The sequence below is a fragment of the Peromyscus maniculatus genome, chromosome 22 (assembly GCF_049852395.1).
Source record: "Peromyscus maniculatus bairdii isolate BWxNUB_F1_BW_parent chromosome 22, HU_Pman_BW_mat_3.1, whole genome shotgun sequence".
In the NCBI taxonomy this organism is placed as follows: Eukaryota; Metazoa; Chordata; class Mammalia; order Rodentia; family Cricetidae; genus Peromyscus; species Peromyscus maniculatus.
In genome coordinates, this window is record NC_134873.1 from 42860171 (window position 1) to 42882446 (window position 22276).

Consider the following 22276-nt stretch of genomic DNA (forward strand, 5'->3'; position numbering starts at 1 on the left):
CTCTGTGAGTTGGATGCCAGCCTGGTCTACAGAGTGAGTTCCAGGAAAGGCTCCAAAGCTACACAGAGAAACCCTGTCTCAAAAAAAACAAAAAATAAAAAACAAACAAACAAACAATTTGAATGACATAGTTCCAAGAACTTTAGAACATATTAACCTCAAAATTATGAGTACACAATAAGAGGCATCTGGTTTTTGAAGATTGTGCATTTTGAAAGTTTCCAGTTAATTTCAAAGAGAAACATTTTGTGTTTGAACCATGTATCTGAGTTAAGGAAGCATGACTTCTCATGAAGACTGCAAAGAAGGGTTGGCACAAGGATTGAGTACAAACTGAACTTTGGCTTAGCAAGGAGCCGTGACAAAATCCAGTTGCTTAGCTCAGGAAAGTATGGCTGTTGGAAGCTGTGGCTTTGACACTACTTAAGAAAGCAAGCTGCAGGGCTGGAGAGATGGCTCAGTCGTTAAAGGCTAGGCTCACAACCAAAATATATAAGAAAGCAAGCTGCAGAAGGATTTCCCAAAGGGATTGGAAAGTATTGCATTGCAGGTATGTAGCATAAAATTTATTATGTGGTCTAGTTGGTCTCTAGTAGAAACTTTGAATTAAGGGCCTGGGTTTGGTTCAGTGGCAGAGTGGTTGTTTGACATGCATGAGGCCGTGTTATTCCAGGGTACTTCAAACATAAATTGAAGGAGGAATAGTTAGAGATGTCAGATTTTCTCACCAAAATTCTCCTGTTTCCCAGATGTGCTTTGAGTGGTTATAAGAGGAAGTAGAAAAAAGGGCCACCTGCTGTATTTTTCTGTTGTATATCTGTTTCTGGTTCTTTTTCTTTGAACAGGATCTCACTGTATCCTTGCTTGTCTTGGAACTCACTACATAGCCCAGACTGGCCTCATCTCAGAGTAATCCAACTTGGTCTCTTGAATGTTGGGATTATAGCAGTGAGCCACCAAACCTTTTTCTTTTCCAAACCATTTCCTTTTAAACAGTTTCATTGTGCATGTCGTTTACTTTAAATATTGTCTTAACTTTGTGTGCTTTGTGGATTTAGTTGACTTAATATATAAATATATTAAAACTATTCTATGTGAACAATTTCTTGTCATAACTTTAAAAAGTCATTTAATTTTTTTAGTTTAGTCCAACAGATAAGTAAGCATCTCCAGGATATATTATACATAGTGAAAGCTATAAAAATACTTTACTTTTTACTCTGAGTTTCCAATCTGAGAAAGTAGATATAGACAATGCTATGTAGTATAGTGGCTGTTTGTTATTCTAGCCATTCTAGCCACAGTATGAAAGGAACGAACAGTCTGGTTCTTCTGCTTCAGTTAGAAAAGATTTCTGTTGTAGATGTTAGTAGTAACGATTATCCCAAATAATCGGACATTCTTGTAGCATGAATCTTAACAGTTCTTATTAATAAGATCAAACCCGGGGCCAGTTATTGGGGTGAATACTGGAAGATCAGAGAGACGGAACAAGCCACAGCTAACCTCACCTGGCCAACTTCTCAACTGGTCCTGTTTCCTCAGACTGGAAGCTTCTATGTCCTCATCCGAATGAATCTCAGCTGAACTGGTGCTAGAAGCCTGAATGCTTAACCAGCTAAAAGCTTAACCAGCCAAACGCTTCTAGTTTCTGGTCCTCATGCCTTATGTACTTTTCTGCTTTCTACCACCACTCCCTGGGATTAAAGGCTTGCTTTCTGGGATTAAAGGCATGATGAGTCACCATGCCTGGCTGTATCCTTGAACACATGGTATTCTGCCTCTGGAATGCTAGGATTAAAGGCGTGTGCTACCACTACCTATCCTTTATGTTTAATATTGTGGCTGCTCTGTCTCTGACCCCAGATAAGTTTATTAGCATGCACAATATTTGGGGGAATACAATACCACACATTCTGGCTAACACTGTAAGTTGTTGAAGAGACTGTATAACGGTATAGTATCAGGACACCTAAGTGGTATTCACTGATCCCTTAACTTACTACTTACTTGTACTTTTAGTCTTCATATAGACATTCCATTTAATATTTCCTAGACTCCTACCTTACTACCTAATTATAAAAGCAGTTCTAATTTTTCTTTATTTTTGCTTATGATTAGAGTGGTTTTTACATTGTTGTTACTGATTCTTACTATTAAGAAATTAAAAAAAAAAAAAGAAAGAAAGGAAAAAAGAATAAAAACCAAAACCAAGATTGGTGGAAAGAATTTTCAGTTCAGTATTAGATTACCTGAGTGGAGGATTGACTGTTGTCTCTGGTGGGGTTTTTGTCTATATGTGACTGTAAGCATTGTGGAGCAAGAGAGAAGAAATAGTGCTTTGAATCTTAAAGCATTAAAAAAAAAAAAAAGAAACTGAGATTATAGTGTTTTTCTTAGGTATTTGAGAGAGTGCATAAATTACAATGCACAAATAATATTGAGCGTATATTTTGGTTTAGAATTGAAGTCTAGAAATTCTGTTCTTTTAATACTAATTTAAAGCAACTAAATAATAATTCTCTCTCTACCTTCTTTTTTTTTTTTTTTTTTTTTTTAAAGATTTATTTATTTATTATGTACACAGCATGTATGACTGCAGGCCAGAAGAGGGCACCAGATCTCATTACAGGTGGTTGTGAGCCACCATGTGGTTGCTGGGAATTGAACTCAGGACCTCTGGAAGAGCAGTCAGTGCTCTTAACCGCTGAGCCATCTCTCCAGCCCCTCTCTCTCTACCTTCTTACTCCTTAAAAATCAATTTGTCTTTAGTTCTCAAGAGAATGTATTTGAGTTGGAAATAATTTTTAATTTCTTGAGTAGTTTTTTCTTTTAAATTTTCTTATGTAGAGTCATCTGAGATTTGATAAAGTTTCTTTTAAAATGCTTGAAGTTTGAAAAAAAATCACTTCAAAATTTTGTGTGTGCATGTATGTATGGGCACATGCACACATGTGAAGGTCAAAGGCACAGCTTGTAGGAGTTAGTTTTCTTCTGTCATGTGGGTTCCAGTGATGGAGCTGAGTCTGGCTTGGGGACAAGCCTTTACCTGCTGATCTGTCTTGTGGTCATGAAATACTTTGAATTCTTGAATTTACTATAATGCATAAACCACATGAATTAGGAAAAAACCTCATTGAGGTACTGATTGCAATTTACATCACTAAGGCCGTTGTGTCTAATGTTTTGTATTGTTTCTTTTCAAAGGGCATACATCACAAAAGGAAGCCATGGAAGTAAGCCTTGATATAACAGCGCTCAGCATTCTCCAACAGCCAGAGAAACTGCAATGGGAGATTGTGGCAAATGTGCTTGAGGACACTGTTAAGGATCTTGAAGAACTTGGGGCAAATCCTTGCTTAACAAACTCTAAGAGTGAAAAGACAAAGGAGAAGCACCAGGAACAACACAACATTCCCTTTCCTTGTTTATTGGCTGGAGGTTTATTAACATATAAATCTCCCGCTACCTCACCCATTAGTAGTAATTCCCACAGGTCACTGGATGGTTTAAGTAGAACTCAGGGCGAAAGTATATCAGAACAAGGGTCAACTGACAATGAATCGTGCACAAATTCAGAACTGAATTCTCCTCTGGTAAGGAGGACTTTACCTGTTTTACTTCTTTATAGTATCAAAGAATCCGATGAGAAAGCAGGAAAAATCTTTTCACAGATGAACAATATTATGAGTAAAAGTTTGCACGATGATGGTTTTACGGTTCCACAGATTATTGAAATGGAGCTGGATAACCAGGAGCAGTTGTTGTTGCAGGATCCTCCTGTGACTTACATTCAGCAGTTTGCAGATGCAGCAGCCAGCCTCACCTCTCCAGATTCTGAGAAGTGGAACTCTGTGTTCCCCAAGCCTGGGACTTTGGTTCAGTGCTTGAGGCTACCAAAGTTTGCAGAGGAGGAGACTCTTTGTATAGACTCCATAACTCCTTGTGCTGATGGAATTCATTTGTTGGTAGGACTGCGGACATGCTCTGTTGAATCGTTGAGTGCAATAAATCAAGTTGAGGCCTTGAATAATTTAAATAAATTAAACTCTGCACTATGTAATAGACGGAAAGGTGAGCTGGAATCCAATCTTGCTGTAGTGAATGGTGCAAATATTAGTATGATCCAACACGAGTCACCAGCAGATGTACCAACTCCTTTGATCATTCATCCGGAGCAGAGGAATGTTAGTGGTGGATATTTAGTTCTTTACAAAATGAATTATACCACTCGAATAGTGACTTTAGAAGAGGAGCCAGTAAAAATCCAGCATATCAAAGATCCCCAGGACACAATTACCTCGCTCATTTTGCTTCCACCGGATATCCTGGATAATCGAGAGGATGACTGTGAAGAACCTACTGAGGAAGTGCAGTCAACCTCAAAGAACGGGATTGAAAGAGAAAAGAAGTCTGACATTTCTACTCTTGGACACCTGGTGATTACCACTCAGGGAGGATATGTAAAAGTATTAGACCTTTCAAACTTCGAAATTTTGGCCAAAGTGGAGCCTCCCAAAAAGGAGGGCACTGAAGAACAGGATACATTTGTTTCTGTTATTTACTGCTCAGGCACAGACAGGCTGTGTGCATGCACCAAAGGTGAGCTATTGGCTTGATTCTTCTCAAAATACCTGTGGTATTCATCTGTGTACATAACTAGTGTGAATTTTAGATCCATGTAAAAAGAGGATTCTTTTTTTATAAATTATTTTTAAATAATGTAGTGGGCCATTTTCCTACTGTTTTTACTGACTAAAAATTTTATTAAAGATTGTTAAAACTTCCCTAGGCAAGAAATCTATTTGCAAGTAGCTTAGTAAGTCATCAGAAAGTATCTTTTCATCTGAATATAGAGATATACTTGGGACCATGAAACTTGAGGGTCATGAGTTCAAGGCCAGCCTGGATTGTGTAGCAAGAAAGAACTTTGCTTAACTTCAAGAAATAAGCATCCTGGTATTTTTGTGAATATCAACTGTGCATTGCCTACATTTGTGGACTGTGGGGGGAAATCTCCCCCACTTTTCCCCCAGGGTACTCTGAGTAGAGAGAAGTGAGAAATATTTAGATAGGAATATAGAGGCGAGAGAGACAGATAGAGAAACATAAGATAGCCTCGGGAGGGCCTGGATCCTTCTCCACCGGCCCCTTCTGTCTCTTCCAAAGGGCTGTTTATAGAAATGCCAAGGGATGGGGCAGAAGACCTCCCACAGCACAGCCAAGTGCAGACCCTTCCAAACACCTGGTAACCAAGCACGTGGTCAATCCATCCTCTTAGGCAGTCCTGCTGTGTAAAGCAAGCTCAGATCTCATTAGGAAACCTTTGTGGGCTCCCACAGCGGAACTAATTTCTTGAGAAACTAGGATAAGACTGCCTGTGTGTTAGACTTGTTGATGTGACAATACACGTGATATAAGCTACTTAAAGGAGGAAGGACTTGGTCACATGGTACCAGAAATTTTAGTTTGTCACAGACTGAGCAGGGAAACTTGTGTCATGGCAGCTACAAAACAAGGTGTGTGTGTGTGTGTGTGTGTGTGTGTGTGTGTGTGTGTGTGTGTGTGAGAGAGAGAGAGAGAGAGAGAGAAGGGGGGGGGGGGAGAGAATGATTATAGCCTGTGTTTCTTTTATTCCAAAGGGCCCCTTACATTCATGGCAGTCTCCCACCTCTACCTCTGTGTGCAAATGCCCTCATAGATTCATTTATAGATGCTTTTTCTATCTTCTAGGCATCTTTAAATATTGCCAAGTTGATTAGCTGCCACAATCTATTGTGGGGCTCATTATAATCACATAATGTATGTGAAGTTTCTGGCACAGATTGATTTTTGGAAAAAAAAAAAAACTTAGCAAGTAATCTTTAGATTTATAAGATGTTAAGATGTTTGGTCATTTTTTTTCATAATCTTTAGCTGGTAATAAATTAGTTTTACAACATTTCAGGCCCTGTTGGACATTATGCAATATAACCCCATGTGTTTGTTTGTGTAAATCAAATAACTGTGTACAACAGATTTTTGACAAGTAAAGCTGACTTTTGTGGCATAACAAATACTGTTTGCTATTGATAGGTTAGTTGGAATTGTAGAGCCACAAAATTCTTGAAGCCTAGATTATAACCAAGACTTGACGAATTTGGGAAAAGTGTTATTCATTCTCTGTTTGTGCTTTTGGTAGGCATTAACGTGAGTTTTTAGTTGAATAGATTAACAGGGCTTAACTAAAGAGGGTAGTAGCTAGTGTATTGATTGGTTCAGATTGCTACATCTAGTGAAATACCCAGTGGGGAAAACAAGTCTTCAAACTGTATTAAAATCAAAGTAAGTTGATATAAAATATGATCAGTTCAACATAACTTTAGAATTATTAAAAACTTTGAAGTACAGGTGAGACTTGAGAATAGCTCGTTTAAGTTCTAGAAGGTTCCAGGGAATTTTAACTTCCTGATCACATGTGTCAGTTTGTTACTTTGCCAGTGATCATATCAAATTTATAACACTTACACTTTTTCATAGAGCCAGTTTTTGCAGATCAGTAAACTAATTAAAGGAGAGTTCAGTAACTTGTCTTAATCACAGAGCTAATAATGGCAGAGAGGATTCTAAGCTGGTCAGTTTGTTGTCTGAATCTTTTAAACTGTGTACGCTGCCCTGTTAGAGTATAACAAAAGCTGAAGAATCTTAAAATGAATTTCTGTAGTATTCAATATGAAAGAGCTGAGAAGTTGCCATCTTGCCATAAATCATCCAACATGGTGCTTGAGTTTGTTTGGCCCTGGACATATGCTTACTTGTAAGATACTTGTAGAAATGTAGTAAGGGTTTACTTACTTCATTTATTTGAAGAGATATAAAGTAAGACTAATATTTGAAAGTAGATTGGTATATTCTTAGAGTTAGGATTGCAGGGTTCCCAGGAAGCCATCTCTTGTGATAGTTGATTTCCCTGGCTGTTCTTGAACTCTCTTCAATGCTGGGATTTCAGGTGTGCTAACAGAACCAACTACTGGAGAACTGAAACAAATCTCTTTTCCCTGTGTGTGAGTTGGTGTGAGTGCAGTCCTAAGGCTGTCTCTGCCTCCCTAGCACTGAAATTACAAGTGGCCTCCGTATCCATCTGATGTTACATAAGTTCTGGGCATCCAAACTCTAGTCCTGATGCTTGCTTGGCAAACTCTTTATTTACTTAGCCATTTCCTCATCTCCTGGAATTAAACTAGGCTGGCCTCTGCCTCCCAAGTGGTATGGTTAAAGGCATGTGACACCAAGTCTAACTTCTAAAAATTTTTATAATTAAGTGATTCTAACATGAACAAAACCTAGAAGTTATACATTGTCATTGAATTACCACATAACATTTGATACATCTATATAATATTGAGTAATGTTTAAATCATGTTAAACATTTATTTCCTCATTCATCATTTCTTTGTGGGGAAAACTTTGAAGTCCTTTCTTCTGGCTCTTGGACATGTTCATATATGATGTTATGTGCAGCATAGTATGTAATAGTTACCCCAGAGCTGCTCGCTGCTGTGTTAGTGTCCATTGATCAACAGTCCCATATTCCTCTCTTCCCTGTCTCTGGCCTCTGTAACCACCATTCTGCTGTGAACTTACATGAGATCACCTTTTTTAGATTTTACATGAGTCACTTCATTGAGGTACTTTTCTGGTTTATTTTGCTTAGCATAAAGATCTCTAGTTCTATATGATTCCTAACTAACTAACTAACTATTTTTGAGAAAGGGTTTCTCTGTGTAATAGGTCTGGCTTGTCCTAGAATTCACTCTGTAGACCAGGCTGGCCTTAAACTCACAAATGTCTGCCTGCCTCTGTGCACTGCCTAGCTAAAAATTTTTTAATTTTTATCTTCATGTGCATTAGTATTTTGCTTATGTGTATGCTTTTGTAAGGGTGTCAGGGTCCCTGGAACTGTAGTCACAGACAGTTGTGAGTTGCTGCATGGGTGCTGGGAATTGAACCCTGGTTCTCTGAAAGAGCAGTCAGTGCTCTTGACCACTGAATCAAATCTTTAGGGGCGTGCCCCCCCCCCCCATGTAATTTTAAATGACAGGATTTTATTCTTTTTTTTTTATGGCTGAGTGGTGTTACATTAGGTACATGTGTCAGATTTTTTTTTTTTCTTTTATTCATTAATTTAAGGGCACTTAGGTTGTTTCCATTTCTTGGCTGTTGTGAGTTCAGTGTTTCTGTGAATATGGGTATGAAATGTCTCTTTGACAAAATGATTTCCTTTGGTGGTTTGTCCAGTAGTAGAATTGCTGTATATATTGTGCTTCTGCAATGAAAATTTTTTGAGAAACCTCCATCCTGTTTTTTTTTTCCTCTTACACATTGTGTGTGTGTGTGTGTGTGTGTGTGTGTGTGTGTGTGTGTGTGTGTGTGTGTGTGTGTAAGCTCTCTCCTTCCACCATACTTGTTCCAGGGGTTTAAACTCAGATTGTCAGGCTTGGCAGCAAGTGCCTACCCACTGAATCATCTCACTGGCTCTCCCATACTGTTTTTTTTTTTTAATAAATAAAATACTTGTATTTTATGAGTATTTACATGCATGTGTGTCTGTGCAGTATATTCATGCAGTGCCTGAGGAGGCCAGAAGAAGGACTCAAATCCCATGTGACCAGAGGGTTGTGAGCTGCCATGTAGGTGTTGGGATTCAAATCCAGGTCCTCTGGAAGAGCAGCCAGTGAGTGCTCTTAACTACTGAGCTGTCTCTTTTTTTGAGTGTCTGGAATTCCTTATATATTTTTGATACCACTTTTTTTTTTTTTTTTTTGATCCCCTGATACCACTTTCTTGATATGTATGCATTCCACATTCTATTTGTTGGGTCTGTGTGCTGTTGAATTTTTTTTTTTTAAACTGGTTATTCATTTATTTTTTTAAGAGTTTTTGTGATAGGGTCTTTATATTATGTAGCTCTGGCTGTCCTAGAACTTGCAAAGTAGACCAGGTTGACCTTGAACTCAGAGATCTACCTGCCTCTGGTTCCTGAGTGCTCGGATTAAAGGCGTGCACCATTATGCCTGACAATGTTTCTTACTGTTATGTAGTAACATAACATTTTTTAAATATTCCCATTCATTTGAGCAGTCAGCAGTCAAGTAAATTGTAAACTGAGGGCACATGTGTTTCTTTTTTTTTTTTTTTTTTCTCTTATAGTCATGAAAATCTTTTACTTTGCAACTGTGAGAGATGATTATATAATGTCCTGGGGTAGAGTTGGTTTGATTGGTGACTTTTGACCTTTTTGTACCTGGATATTTGTATTTAACTTTGGGAGTTTTTTTATTACTATTTTTAAACTTCTTACCCTTTTCATAGTCTCAAGTCCCAGGACAGCTAAAACTACACAGAGAAACCCTGTTCCCCTCTCCCCCACCTCAAACATTTTTAGTTTTTGTCATCTCTGTTAGAGGAGGGGAACATGTTGGTTTTAAAGATTTATTTTTATTATTTTGAATTATGTGTCTGGGAATTCTGGTGTCTTAAGGCCAGAGGTATCAGACCCCCTGGAGGTGGCATTTCAGGGAGTTGTGAGCTGACCAGATGCTGGCAATGTGACTGCTGCCCTGGGCTAGAGCCACAGTCACTCAAGCCCTTCGCATGGCGCTCTTAGAGCCATTGATCATTGACAGTTTGCATGTTTGAGTTCATTGAACTGAGCAGATTTGTGCGATAATGTGTTCTGTCAAATTAGGGAAGTTTTCCCCACCTGATTCTGTCTCTTGAGTGCTGGGATTAAAGGCATATGCCACCACAGCCAGCTCCTTTCCCCCTCTTAGTCAGGAAGTGTGTGGTAGTCTTTCTTGGTCCATCGTAATTCATGGCTGGGCACTTAGTATTACAGAAGCTCAGTCTGCTTCCATCCTCCATAAGGATTGTTATTGCCTAGTGTATTTTGTAACTCAACTGACTCTGAGGTTTGTTTTCTTTGCAATGTGTTGTTGCAGATGGTTGTCCTCATTTTCCCCTTGGTTTTTATTTTTGAGGCTTGTCTTTTATGTTAAGTTTTTTACCTGTGTGTAATATATTTTGATTATAATCACAGCCTCCCATATTATCCTATCTTACATTTTTCCCCTTTTCTTTGTACCCCCTTTTCCCCCCACAGGTCACACACACTCACACACATGCCTGCATGCATCCTCCCTCCTTCCTGACAGGTCACACACACACATATACACATCCTCCTCCTGACTTTAACTAGGGTCGCTTTGTGTGCAGGAGTGTGGGTGGGAGGAAGGCTTGTTTCTTCCCTACTGTTTCTGTGTCAGCACACCTTAGTGTTCAGTCAGGTTGTTATGTCTCACAACCTCATGCAGTGTGGTCATGTCTGTGTTTCTCTGACTTTAGTTTCTGATGGGGTTCTTCAAGTCTCTTGCATTCAAGTGGAGGCTTAGGCTGGCTGTATTGGGGCCATGTGTGAAGCATCTGAGTGGGTTATGTGGGGAGAGTTGACCCAATCCCTGGTGCTTCTCTCGCTACTTGTTATTCTGGTAGATACCTGGTTTTTCAGTGCTTTGCTTGCTCCATACAGCACTGCAACCTTATGTAGAAGACCTTGTTGGCTTAGGAAGTGGCAGTGAATTGGCAGATTTTCATGACTTACCTCACCTTGACTGTGGATTTTATAGCTTTATAGTCATGTATTTATATATATATGGCAGGAAAGCTATATGATGATACACACACACACACACACACACACACACACACACACACACACGTATAGGCTATATATACATATATATAGTCATAGCTTTTCTATTGGAAGTGTAACTATAAACTCAGGTTACAATGTACATTATTTGTAGTCATTGATTTTTTTTTTTAGTCTCATTTGCTGTTTACTGTTTCTTTTTATGTGACACATGAAAAGAAGAAATTTGCTTTTTAAAAATTTCATTGAGTGCATCAAAAGTTAAGAATATTCGTTCATTTTCATTACTTTTGGAAGTGTCCTCATCTGTAAGATGATCACAGGAATAAACCCCGTTTCAAAAGGCCTTTGGTAAAGTTTATATTAATGAATGAAAGACATCAAAGTATCATGTTCTATAATGTAACAGGTATGAGAATAAATACCTTTTAAAAATGTGTATGAGTGTTTTGCTTACATGTGTGTCTGTGCATGCATTTGTGGCCTTGGAGGCCAGACAAAGGTGTAAGATCCCATGGAACTGGAGTTGCAAATGGTTGTTAGCTGCCATGAGGGTAGTAGAAATTGAACCCAGGTCCTTAGCATATAGAAAACCTTTTAACCACTGGACCATTTCTGCAGACCTGAGATAAATATCTCTGTTATTTTCTCTACTAAATTGGCTGTAGTTCATTTCAACTAAGTTTCCAAATTCTTTGACACAGATAACTGCTATAGTGTTCTTTGTGTCAAGTAGTATTAAAATAAGTTGTGAATTTTAAATTAATACTGCATTTAATTTTTAAACTATTTCCATGTGTTTGTTGATGAAATTTTACTATACTCTAGGTGGTGAACTTCATTTTCTCCAAATTGGAGGAACCTGTGATGATATTGATGAAGCTGATATTCTGGTAGATGGATCCCTTTCTAAAGGAATAGAACCATCTCTAGAAGGTTCCAGACCTTTATCAAATCCTTCAAGTCCTGGTATTTCAGGTAAGACACTATATTTTTATAGTAATTAATTTCTTTCTTTCTTTCTTTCTTTCTTTCTTTCTTTCTTTCTTTCTTTCTTTCTTTCTTTCTTTCTTTCTTTCTTTCTTTCTTTCTTTCTTTCTTTCTTTCTTTCTTCTTCCTTCCTTCCTTCCTTCCTTCCTTCCTTCCTTCCTTCCTTCCTTCCTTCCTTCCTTCCTTCCTTCCTTCCTTCCTTCTCCCTCCCTCCCTCCCTCCCTCCCTCCCTCCCTCTCTTTCTCTCTGTCTTTCCCTCCCTCCCTCCCTCCCTCCCTCCCTCCCTCCCTCCCTCCCTCCCTCCCTCTCTCTCTTTCTCTCTGTCTTTCCCTCCCTCCCTCCCTCCCTCCCTCCACCTCTTTCTCTCTCTGTATGTGTGTGTGTGTGTGTGTGCGTGCGCGCGTGTATGTATGTATGCATGCCACAACACTTGTGTGGGAGTTAGAGGAAAGCGTGGAGTAGGTCCTCTCTACCGTATGAGTCCCAGGGACTGAATCCAGGTAGTTAGGTTTGGCAGTAGGCACTGTTACTCACTGGGCCATCTTGCCTGCACCTTTACTAGAGTATATAGCGTTTATTTAATTAGGGAGTACAGCATGAAAAGTGGGACATTGGGGCTGGAGAGAACGCTCAGCATTTAAGAGCACTGGCTGCTCTTGCAGAGGACTGGAGCTCACTAGCCAGCACTGATGTCAAGAGTTACAGTTGTCTGTGATTCCACCTCCAGTAGCTCTGATGCCTCTGGTCTCCAAGGGCACCTGTACTCACATGTACAGACTCACATGAAGACATGCATACATACACATATAAGATACCAAATTAAAGTAAGGAGGAACATTAAGTAAGTGTAGAATCAAGGAGTGGGTAATAGTCTTAATATTATGTGTAATTGAATAGCTAAGTGACAGTCTTACTGTAGAGGTATATTAACATTGTCATTGTCCCATCTTGAATCCATGGGTAGTGCCATCATGCCCAGGTAAACTTCATGATTTCTTTTAAAAATATTTTTTCTTTTTCTTTTTTTAAATAATTTATTTTTATGTGCATTGGTGTGAAGGTGTTAGATCCCCTGGAACTGGAGTTATGGACAATTATGAGCTGCCATGTGGGTGCTGGGAATTGAACCTGGGTCCTCTGGAAGATCAGGCAGTACTCTTAAACACTGAGCTATCTCTCCAGCCCTCTAAAAATATTTTCTTTTGAGATTTCTTTATTTTACGTGTGTGGATGTATTACTTGCATATATGTTTGTGCATCAGCACTATGTATACCTGGTGCTGTGGATCCAGAAGAGGGCATTAGATCCCCTGTACCTGGAATTACAGACAGTTGTTGCACCCATATGGATGCTCTGCTTGAGAAGGCAGCAATTTCCAGCCCCGACTGAATGATTTATTAAGTATATAATAATTCATGGTCTTGACATGTTGTATTAAGTTCTCTTTCCCTTTTTCTGTTACATTTTATCCAGTCGTGGTTTATCCTCCTACTCCCCACTGCTGTGGATCAAAGCTAGTTCTTTATGTATGGCAAAGAAGTCCTCCCTCGCTGAGCTGTGTCCCCTTCCCTGAACTAAGACGTTTTAGTGCTCCCGCTACATGTGCAGTTAGTCCTTCTGTGTTTCTGTAACTCTTAGTATACACCACAGTTTTTCTTCCTAACCTAGTCTTTAAAAGAAGTTTAAGCCGAGTTTGCTGGCACATGTATTTAATCTCAGTATTCAGGAGGCAGAGGCATAGGCCTGTTGATCTTTATGAGTTCTAGGCCAACCAAGGGGATATAGTGAGATCTTGTCAAAGAGGGATGGGGGCTGTAGAGTTGGGTCTGTGGTTCAGAGTACTATTTAATTGCTCTTGCAGCCAACCTGGGTTTGATTTCCAGCACCTACACGGTGACTCACAACTACCTGTAACTCCAGTTCCAGAGTATCTGACACCTTCTTTTGACCAGGCACATAAATGGTGTTCATACATACATGCAAGCAAACATTCATACACATAAATATTTGATAAGTAAAATTTTAATAAAACATTTAATAAAAATATTTTAAAAAGCGATAAAAGAAACTTAAGACCAGGTGGTGGTAGCGGACACCTTTATCCCAGCACTCAGGAGGCAGGGGCAGGCAGATCTCTGAGTTCTAGGCCATCCTGGTCCACAGAGTGAGTTCCAGGAGTTACACAGAGAAACCCTATCTGGGGGTAGGAGGGAGAAGCTTAAGATATTTTCAGTGAAAAATGTGTTTAAGAGTTAGATGTGGTGATTCACAGATCTAACACCTACACTTGAAAGTCTGAGACTTGGAGTACTGTGATTTTTTTTTTTTTTTTTTGGTTTTTCGAGACAGGGTTTCTCTGTGTAGCTTTGCGCCTTTCCTGGAACTCACTTGGTAGCCCAGGCTGGCCTCGAACTCACAGAGATCCGCCTGCCTCTGCCTCCTGAGTGCTGGGATTAAAGGCGTGCACCATCACTGCCCGGTGAGTACTTTGATTTTTGAGGCCAATTTTGTCTACATGGTGAAACTTCAATTTAGTTTCTCGCCCCTTAGCCTCCCCATAAAAAATGTTACATGCATTCTAAATAGTAGTAATATCTGAAGTTGGTATATGTTCTTTATGGTTCCTTACAGTTTGACATTCTGATGTTTTTCTCTTATACAAAAAGTAAGCTCTTGGTGTCTACTAGTTAATGTAGTTAACTTTTAAGAACTAGTAGCATAGATTGTGGTAATTTTCACTTATTTATTTAATACTGGTATGTCTAGAAGACAACTCTCACAGAAGAGAAGGGATAGTTTAATCTTTTTTGGGGGGTGGGGTTGGGTTTTGAGACAGGGTTTCTCTGTGTAGTTTTGGTGCCTGTCCTGGGTCTCACTCTGTAGACCAGGTTGGCCTCAAACTCAAAGAGATCACCTGCCTCTGCCTCCCGAGTGCTGGGATTAAAGGCGTGCGCCACCACTGCCCGGCAGTTTAATCTTTATGTTTGTGAATGTTTATTGCTGTCAGAATAGGCTTTGGCTGTTTTGAAATTTTTAATTGATTATGAAAGGGCATTTCTTATGTAATTGCTGGCACCTTGTATTTGCTTTGTAAATAGCATGTTAGAAAAGCGAATTGTTCATCCAAGTGTGGTAGTTTGCGTTTTGATACCATATTTCCCCATTTCTAACAGATTGAGTTTGGGCATACTGACTGAGCTGTCCCATGGCCAGGGTAATTAGTGTGGAGTAGAGATTCCTTAGCCTGCTTTATTGGCTTTTATATATTTGGCATGTTGTATTTTGAATAGACAAGAAACATGAATTAAAATAATGTCTTTTCTTTTTCTTTTTAAATCTGTTTCAACTATTGTATTCACTACTGTTAAGGAGTTGATTTATTGGTGGACCAGCCTTTCACACTTGAAATCTTGACGTCTCTAGTAGAGCTAACTCGATTTGAGACACTGACTCCACGATTTTCAGCTACTGTTCCTCCATGTTGGGTAGAAGTTCAACAAGAACAGCAGCAAAGACGGCACCCTCAGCATCTGCATCAGCAGCACCATGGAGATGCTGCTCAGCACACCCGCACTTGGAAATTGCAGACTGACAGGTACTGGGCTTCTCCAAGGAGCTTCACCTTAGACATCTATTGTAACATGGAGTTCCCAGCTATGTTTCTAGTTCTCTTAATATTTAGTATTAGTAACTTTTTTCCCTTGCGTTTGTCATTTGATTTTGGATATTTCTGTACTGTTTCATGTTATAGGATAATAAATAAAATGAGAGAATCTACTATTTGTTATTTGATTACTTAGCCCATAGATTTCTTTAGCAAATATTTAAATATTTGTGTGCAAAAACAGGCACTGTTGTGGACACTAGCACTATGATTTTTGTGAAAGTTGCATTTTAATTGGCTTCAGACAGTGAGCAGATGTATCCTATGCTATTGTTCTAGTTCAAAGATGGCCGTGATCAGACTAGCGTAGGGGTGGGGAAGGGGAAAAGACACATGAATGCACATTCAAGTACATGGGCGAGAGAGAGCATCCTTAGAAAGCCCTGAGTAGAGACACTGATTCAGGGGCAGTGCAAGTATAAAGCCCTGACATAGTGTGTCTCGAGGTAGTGAAAAGAATAGTTGGAGTGTGAATATGATTTAAAGGTATAGGGGATAGAATTTTGTGATTATATTTACCTCTACCGTGAGAGGAGACTTCGTAGCAGTACAGTGTTGTTGGTTGTTTTTGCTCTTTACTCATTTGGGGACCCATTGCTCTTGGGGGGCAGCCCCCAGCTCCCATATAAATAACACACAGCCCTAGCTTGGCTTATTTCTAGCCATCTTTCCTTAACTTAAAATTTCCTGTCTACCTTTTGCCTCTGGGCTTTTTCCTTTTCTTCCTTCCGTATATTTTACTTTCACTCTCACTCCATGGCTGGCTGTGTGGCTGGGTGGCTGGCCCCTTCTTTTCTCGGTGCTTGATCTCTCTTGCTTGTCCTTTTCTCTCCCAGATTTCTCCTTGTATTTATTCTCTCTTTCTGACAGCCCTGCCTATCCTTTCTCCTGCCTTGCTATTGGCCATTCAGCTATTTATTATACCACCAGGTGTTTTAGACAGGCACAGTAGTAATACAGCTTCACAGAGCTAAACAAATGCAGCATAAACAAATGCAACACATCTCTGCATCATTAAACAAATGTTCCACATCATGTAACACACCTTAAAATAATATTCTATAACATTTCCCCCTTTTTGTCTAATTAAAAAGAAAGATTTTTCACTTTAACATACTAAAACTATACACAACAAAAGCAGTTATCAAGAATTGCATTTACAATATTCTGTCCATTTGTAGTTAGCATATTCAGAGAAAATAATGCATTATCTGTCCTATCTTAGTGAATTCAGAATTTTAGACTTAATTTACTTTCTATCATAACTAAGGAAAACTGCAACTATAACGATCTAGTCTTCAACTCTATCAAAGACCCAGAAGGATGTAATATTATGTAACAACAGACACATTTTGCTGCCTGGACAGTCACTGAAATTCCTATGCAGTGTTGGGGCATTCATCTTCAGCCTACAGGCCCAGAGTATCTGACAGACTTTTCAGTGAAGCAGGACATTTGAAGGACTGTCCTGCCTTGTATTCACAAAATTCATCAGTCGCTTTCCTTTGTGTCCTGCAAAATGTCTGGCAGACTCTTCTGTGAAGCAGGAGTCTCGAAGGACTGTTCTGCCTTGTTTTGTTTGGCAGTGTTCAACAGTCTTTTTCCTGTGTCCTGCAGGTCCAGTCTGCACACACTGTCAGCAATCAAAGGAAGAGCAGTTTCTTTGCCTGGTGCTTGCCACAATGAAAGCAAACTCCTATGGAGTTTTTTCAGTGCCCATCATCTGAAGTAGATTGGTGCTGCCAGGAGCAGATGTCTTATTGTCATGAAAAACCTTAGGTTAACAAAACATTTTAAATGGCATAGTCTGTAGTTCTTTGAAGTGTTTGAAAACCAGTTATCTATCTAAAATATATCTCTATGTCATCTTGAAAACATACCTAACATATCTACAAATTTGATTGTTATAAATGGCTAACTACTAAGCTATGTTTCTTGATTATCCTATATAATTTATTATAATAGCTTTCAAAAACTAGAACTTTACCTTATATTTTAAATGACAGTATAGGTACAATACCTTAAACAAGTAGAAACATATATACAGTGTAACAAAAATAACTTTAAATTTGTATAAATATACTATATTCCCCTAAATGATAACAAAACTCTATAACTCACCAGAGACCTCCCACCCCATCTCTTGGGAATGTGGGCATAGTATTCTCTAAACTGCTTCCTTTTTTTTTTTCTTCCCCGTTTTTTTCGAGACAGGGTTTACTATGTAGCTGTGTGCCTTTCCTGGATCTTGCTCTGTAGACCAGGCTGGCCTCAAACTCACAGAGATCCGCCTGCCTCTGACTCCCGAGTGCTGGGATTAAAGGTGTGCACCACCACCGCCTGGCTCTAAACTGCTTCTTGCTATCTGTAGACAAAGTATCTTTAGGGTCCCTGAGAAAATTTGAGATAATGGCTAAATCCTGGGAAGACCAGGTATAAACCTTTGTAAATAGATACCATCTGTCAAGTTTCAGGAGGTCTCCCTTGATCAAACCGGATTCATATTCCTGAAAGAATCCACAACCTTTTGTCTCCTGTGGGACCAAAACTCCAAAGCATTTTTGATTTCTCCTTGACAAATATGTTTTTTTTTTTTACTTTTTTTTTTTTTTTAATTTAGATAGCCTTAAAGTATCTAGGTTGGTTCAATTTTGCAGTCCTGTTCACAAATCCATGTGTCTTAGCAGCTGTCTCTTGCCCATCTGCTATCAAAATACTCAAAATCAACATAATACTATATAGGATTCAGACTCCCTATGTGTTTCTCATTTTATGTGGCTTTTTTCTGTTATATTACTTTTACTGTCTCTTTAAAGACTTTATTATTTTTAATCTATTTCTTTTTATGACTATCTATTTTCTTTTCTTTCTTAAGCCTATGCACATTGTAAAACATTGGAACCTGTTTAGAAGTTTTTCCATTTGGACCTCTTTTCCTGTGTATCTCTTAGTCCTTTTTGACCACATGAACAAACTTTAAACTGCTAAGCTGCAGCAGGGTCTTCCCCTCTGCTCAGTCAGCTAGCTCTGCCCTGGTGAAAGCTAAGCCTAACGCCCAGGTGGAGGTCCATGATGGAGAACTGCATTAAACCTTCCTAGCCATGGAAGCCAGTACTTGCATTGCTGGTAAGCAGTTTTTACTCAGCTTGCCACTTTAAGTTTCTATTTAGCGCTGCTGAGTCCCTCTTAAAGGAGCCATGCCTCCCTTTGCTTCCTCCCTTTCCCTTTCTCCCTTTTCCCCCTTCCTCTTCTTTCTTTGCCCTCCACCCGTTTGTCTTTTCTTCTTTCTCAGGCCCTACATGGAAATGTGGGGCCCATGTTAGTACGCCAAAATGTCATTGTTTTTTTTTTTTTGTTTTTCTTTTTTTTTTTTTTCACTCTTTTTTCTCTTTTGACTCTTTGGGGCCTCCCTCTACCCAGCTCCCAAATAAATCACACATGGAGGCTTATTCTTAATTATAAATGCTCGGCCTTGCTTGGCTTGTTTCTAGCCATCTGTTCTTAAATTAACCTGTCTACCTGTTACCTTTGGGCTTTCATCTTTTTCTGTTTCTGTATATCTTTTTTTTTTTACTTCCTACTCCGTGGCTTGAAGTCTAGCTGGATGACTGCCCCCTGGGGTCATCCTCCTCTTCTCCTGCTTTCTTCTTTTTCTCTTATTTATTCTCTCTCCCTGCCAGACCTGCCTATCCTTTCTCCTACCTTTTCATTGTACATTCAGCACTTTATTAGACAGACCATCAGGTGTTTTAGACAGGCACAGTAACACAGCTTCACAAATGAAGCATAAAAGAATGCAACACATCTTTGAATCATTAAACAAATGTTCCACAGCACAAACAAATGTAACACACCTTAAAATAATATTCTACAACAGTACAATATATGAAGTAAGGAGCCCTTATTTTACAGTGACGATTCTAGGACTGTATTCATAGATCTAGGTTGGGGTCCAAGAATGTACAGGTAATTTATATATGACAGAATGCCATGTTATGGTCACAGGCTTTATTGTTAGGAACAAAGGAACAAATCTCAAGGCAGGTACAGATTGCTAAGATAAGATCATGGCCCTAAGTTTCACCTCTCTTCTGTGAGACACTTATCTTCCCTTTATATTTTATGGAAAAAATAATAAAAAAAATCAGGACCTTATTTTTAGCTATTCCTATGTGTGTATTTGTTTAAGTATATGCCACATTTGTGCACATGACTGTGTATGCCAAAAAATATCAGATACCCTGCTACTGGAGTTAGTGGTAGTTATGAACTGCCCAATATGAGTGCGTGTAAATGTATTTGGGTCCTCTGGTAAAGTTTCTTTTAACCACTGAGCCATCTCTTTAGCCTGTGTCTTCCCTTTCATTTTTTGAGGAAGTATCTTTGTTTCTCAGTCTTCTCTAGAGCTCTCTGCATCCTAGGGTTTTTTTTGGATATATAAAACGAGTAGGAAAGGTGGTGTGATGCTAATGATATTATGTATGAGGAAGATTTTTGCTTTACTTAGCATTTTTCACCTTTTCTGACAGCAACAGCTGGGATGAACATGTATTTGAATTGGTTCTACCTAAAGCCTGTATGGTTGGACATGTAGACTTCAAATTTGTTCTGAACTCGACCATCACCAGTGTCCCCCAGATACAAGTGACACTGCTGAAGAACAAGGCTCCAGGCCTAGGGAAGTCCAATGGTAAGAGGGACCGGAGTCCGTGCTGGAAGACCTTGTCTCGTGGTTGGTGTCTTTATAGAGGCTAATTGTTAGCTTGACTGGTGGTTCTGGTGGCTCTTCCTGCTCCACAGAGCTGTTTGCCTGTTTAGAGTCAGAGTCATCTAAAGGACATTTCAGAGTTTTCCAGTAACTCAGCAGTTTGCAGAATTTATGATGGTAAATAGTTAATCAAGTCTTTGTGGAGTGACATTAATTCCACTTCTGTGATTGCTAGCTTTATGCTTTGTCATTTTAAAGGAAGACTTGGTGGTAAAAAAAACTGTTTTGGAAATCATTATTTAAAAATAATCAGTCAAGCTAGCCTTTCATGTAATGCCAGAAATAATGTCATTTTTTTTTCATGGATTTACCGTGGTAGGATCTAGATGTTATTTCTCAGTATTTGTTTTTCTTTTCTTCCCCACCTTTCTGTTTTTCTTTAAAAATTCATTTAAAAAATTGAGAATAAATTGATTGTAAAATGGCACCCTAATGTTAAGGGTACACACATTCAAATCTGAAAATTTTCCTTTGCCAGAAATTTCTTGTGTGTTTGCATACTTATTTGAGGGATGTGTGTGTGTCTGTCTGTTTGTGTATTCTCATGACATTTTCATGTAATGAATCTAGGGTTTGGGCAGTTAGTATTGTAAAAGCTTTGTGGGTATTTGTACTGTGCAGCTTAGGGAAAAACTTTTAATTGCCAACAAGTTATATCTTCAGGCAAATACTTTATTACCATTGAGTGGAAAGTATAAAATCATCTAGTTTAATTTTCTCCTCTTGACAACAACCACTGTGTATTATTTATGGTGAAAATCATAGTTCCGTCTAGCAGAAAGTTTTAGATTTTTAGGCACAAGAATTATTGATACTAAGCAAAATTAAGCTTACTAATATTTTTATCCTCTAGAAACAGCAGTAGATAGGCAGATCACCTTTCCTTTGTCTCCAGCTCTTAACATTGAAGTGGAACAAAATGGGAACCCGTCTCTGGTTGATTTGAATGAAGAAATGCAGCACATGGATGTAGAGGAGTCACAGTGTGAGTTCAACCACAGAGCTGTTGTCCCTGGCAGTAAAGGAGTAGTGGTCTTAATGCATCCTATTGTGAGAGACTTCCTTATGGCTTGCAAAAGCTCGGTTTTAAGAGTATGATTAAAAAGTAACCTATAATTCTGCTTTGGCAATGTGCTGTCACTTTCAGTTCATCTTTGCAAATATAGCTGCACTAATACTCGTGTTCTAGTTTTTAATGCCTTGTGATTTGAAATCAAGTCATGATTCTATAGATACTTTCTTGAAAATCAAGGTAAAATATAAAATGAAAGTGGAAAACGACACATAACATAGATGATTGATTATACTTCCCTAGCATGATGATGATGATTGTTTGATCTCTTCGTATGTATTGTATTTTGTGTGGTGGTATCATGTAAATGGGATGGAAATATCTTTATTGGATATCCAGTAATACACTGAAAGAAAAATATGTATTTTTCTTTTTAGGTCTTAGGTTATGTCCATTTTTAGAGGATCATAAAGAAGACATTCTGTGTGGCCCAGTATGGCTTGCTAGTGGTCTTGATCTATCAGGTCATGCTGGAATGTTGACATTGACAAGCCCCAAACTTGTTAAAGGTGAAGTAACTTTTTATAAAAGTAGAATAAACAATATGATACCAACATAATAAAAGGATGCTTTGAAAATTGATCACAAAAATGCTTTTTTTTTTTAAAACTTTCATTAGCATGTCCAGCTCCCTATGTGTGAGGTTATCAGCATAAGTACCTATTTATGTGAAACTTTGATTATAGGTTTTAGGGGTCTCAGTGTGTCTTTGAGATAGGGTTATATAGCTTCATCACAGTTTTGTGTTTTAAGAGAGTACATATTGTATATAGGATTTAGTGCAATCCAGTGGGTGGTTTTGAAATGTACACTCCTAGATAAAGGTAAGTTTTGTATATACAAGTCTTATTGTACTGCATGACTGTATGTCATTTGTTCATAAAAGATTTGAGATCCTATGATGTTTTTGGGTTCATTCTGGAAAGTAGTTGTATAAAAAAAAATGAAATCTCTTCTGTTGTTTAGGGTATAAATGATCTTTGTAAGGAAAAAAAATGCTTAGACAAAATGGGTACACATGACATTGCATGTTTAAGGAAAGACTTAGTGTTTTTTAGTATTTTATTTTTCCTTTTCAAATCTTCCCCATG

At 38.6% G+C, this 22276-nt stretch overlaps 1 protein-coding gene across 18 annotated transcripts in view; it reads left to right on the forward strand.

Moving 5' to 3' along the window:
- Birc6 (baculoviral IAP repeat containing 6) overlaps positions 1-22276 on the forward strand; it is a 186023-nt gene that overhangs the window by 40519 nt on the left and 123228 nt on the right. For 11 of the 18 annotated variants that reach the window (XR_013047380.1, XR_013047379.1, XM_042266804.2 and 8 more), the window contains exons 9-14: positions 3208-4602; positions 11519-11668; positions 15051-15276; positions 19875-20035; positions 20967-21098; positions 21563-21694. Coding sequence is in view for 16 of the 18 variants with exons in the window: in XM_042266804.2 (XP_042122738.2) it covers positions 3208-4602; positions 11519-11668; positions 15051-15276; positions 19875-20035; positions 20967-21098; positions 21563-21694 (2196 nt within the window). In the remaining 2 variants the exon portion in view is untranslated. The remainder of the gene's footprint in view (positions 1-3207; positions 4603-11518; positions 11669-15050; positions 15277-19874; positions 20036-20966; positions 21099-21562; positions 21695-22276) is intronic. The other 7 variants (XM_042266805.2, XM_042266806.2, XM_076559501.1 and 4 more) reach the window with 2 other exon arrangements.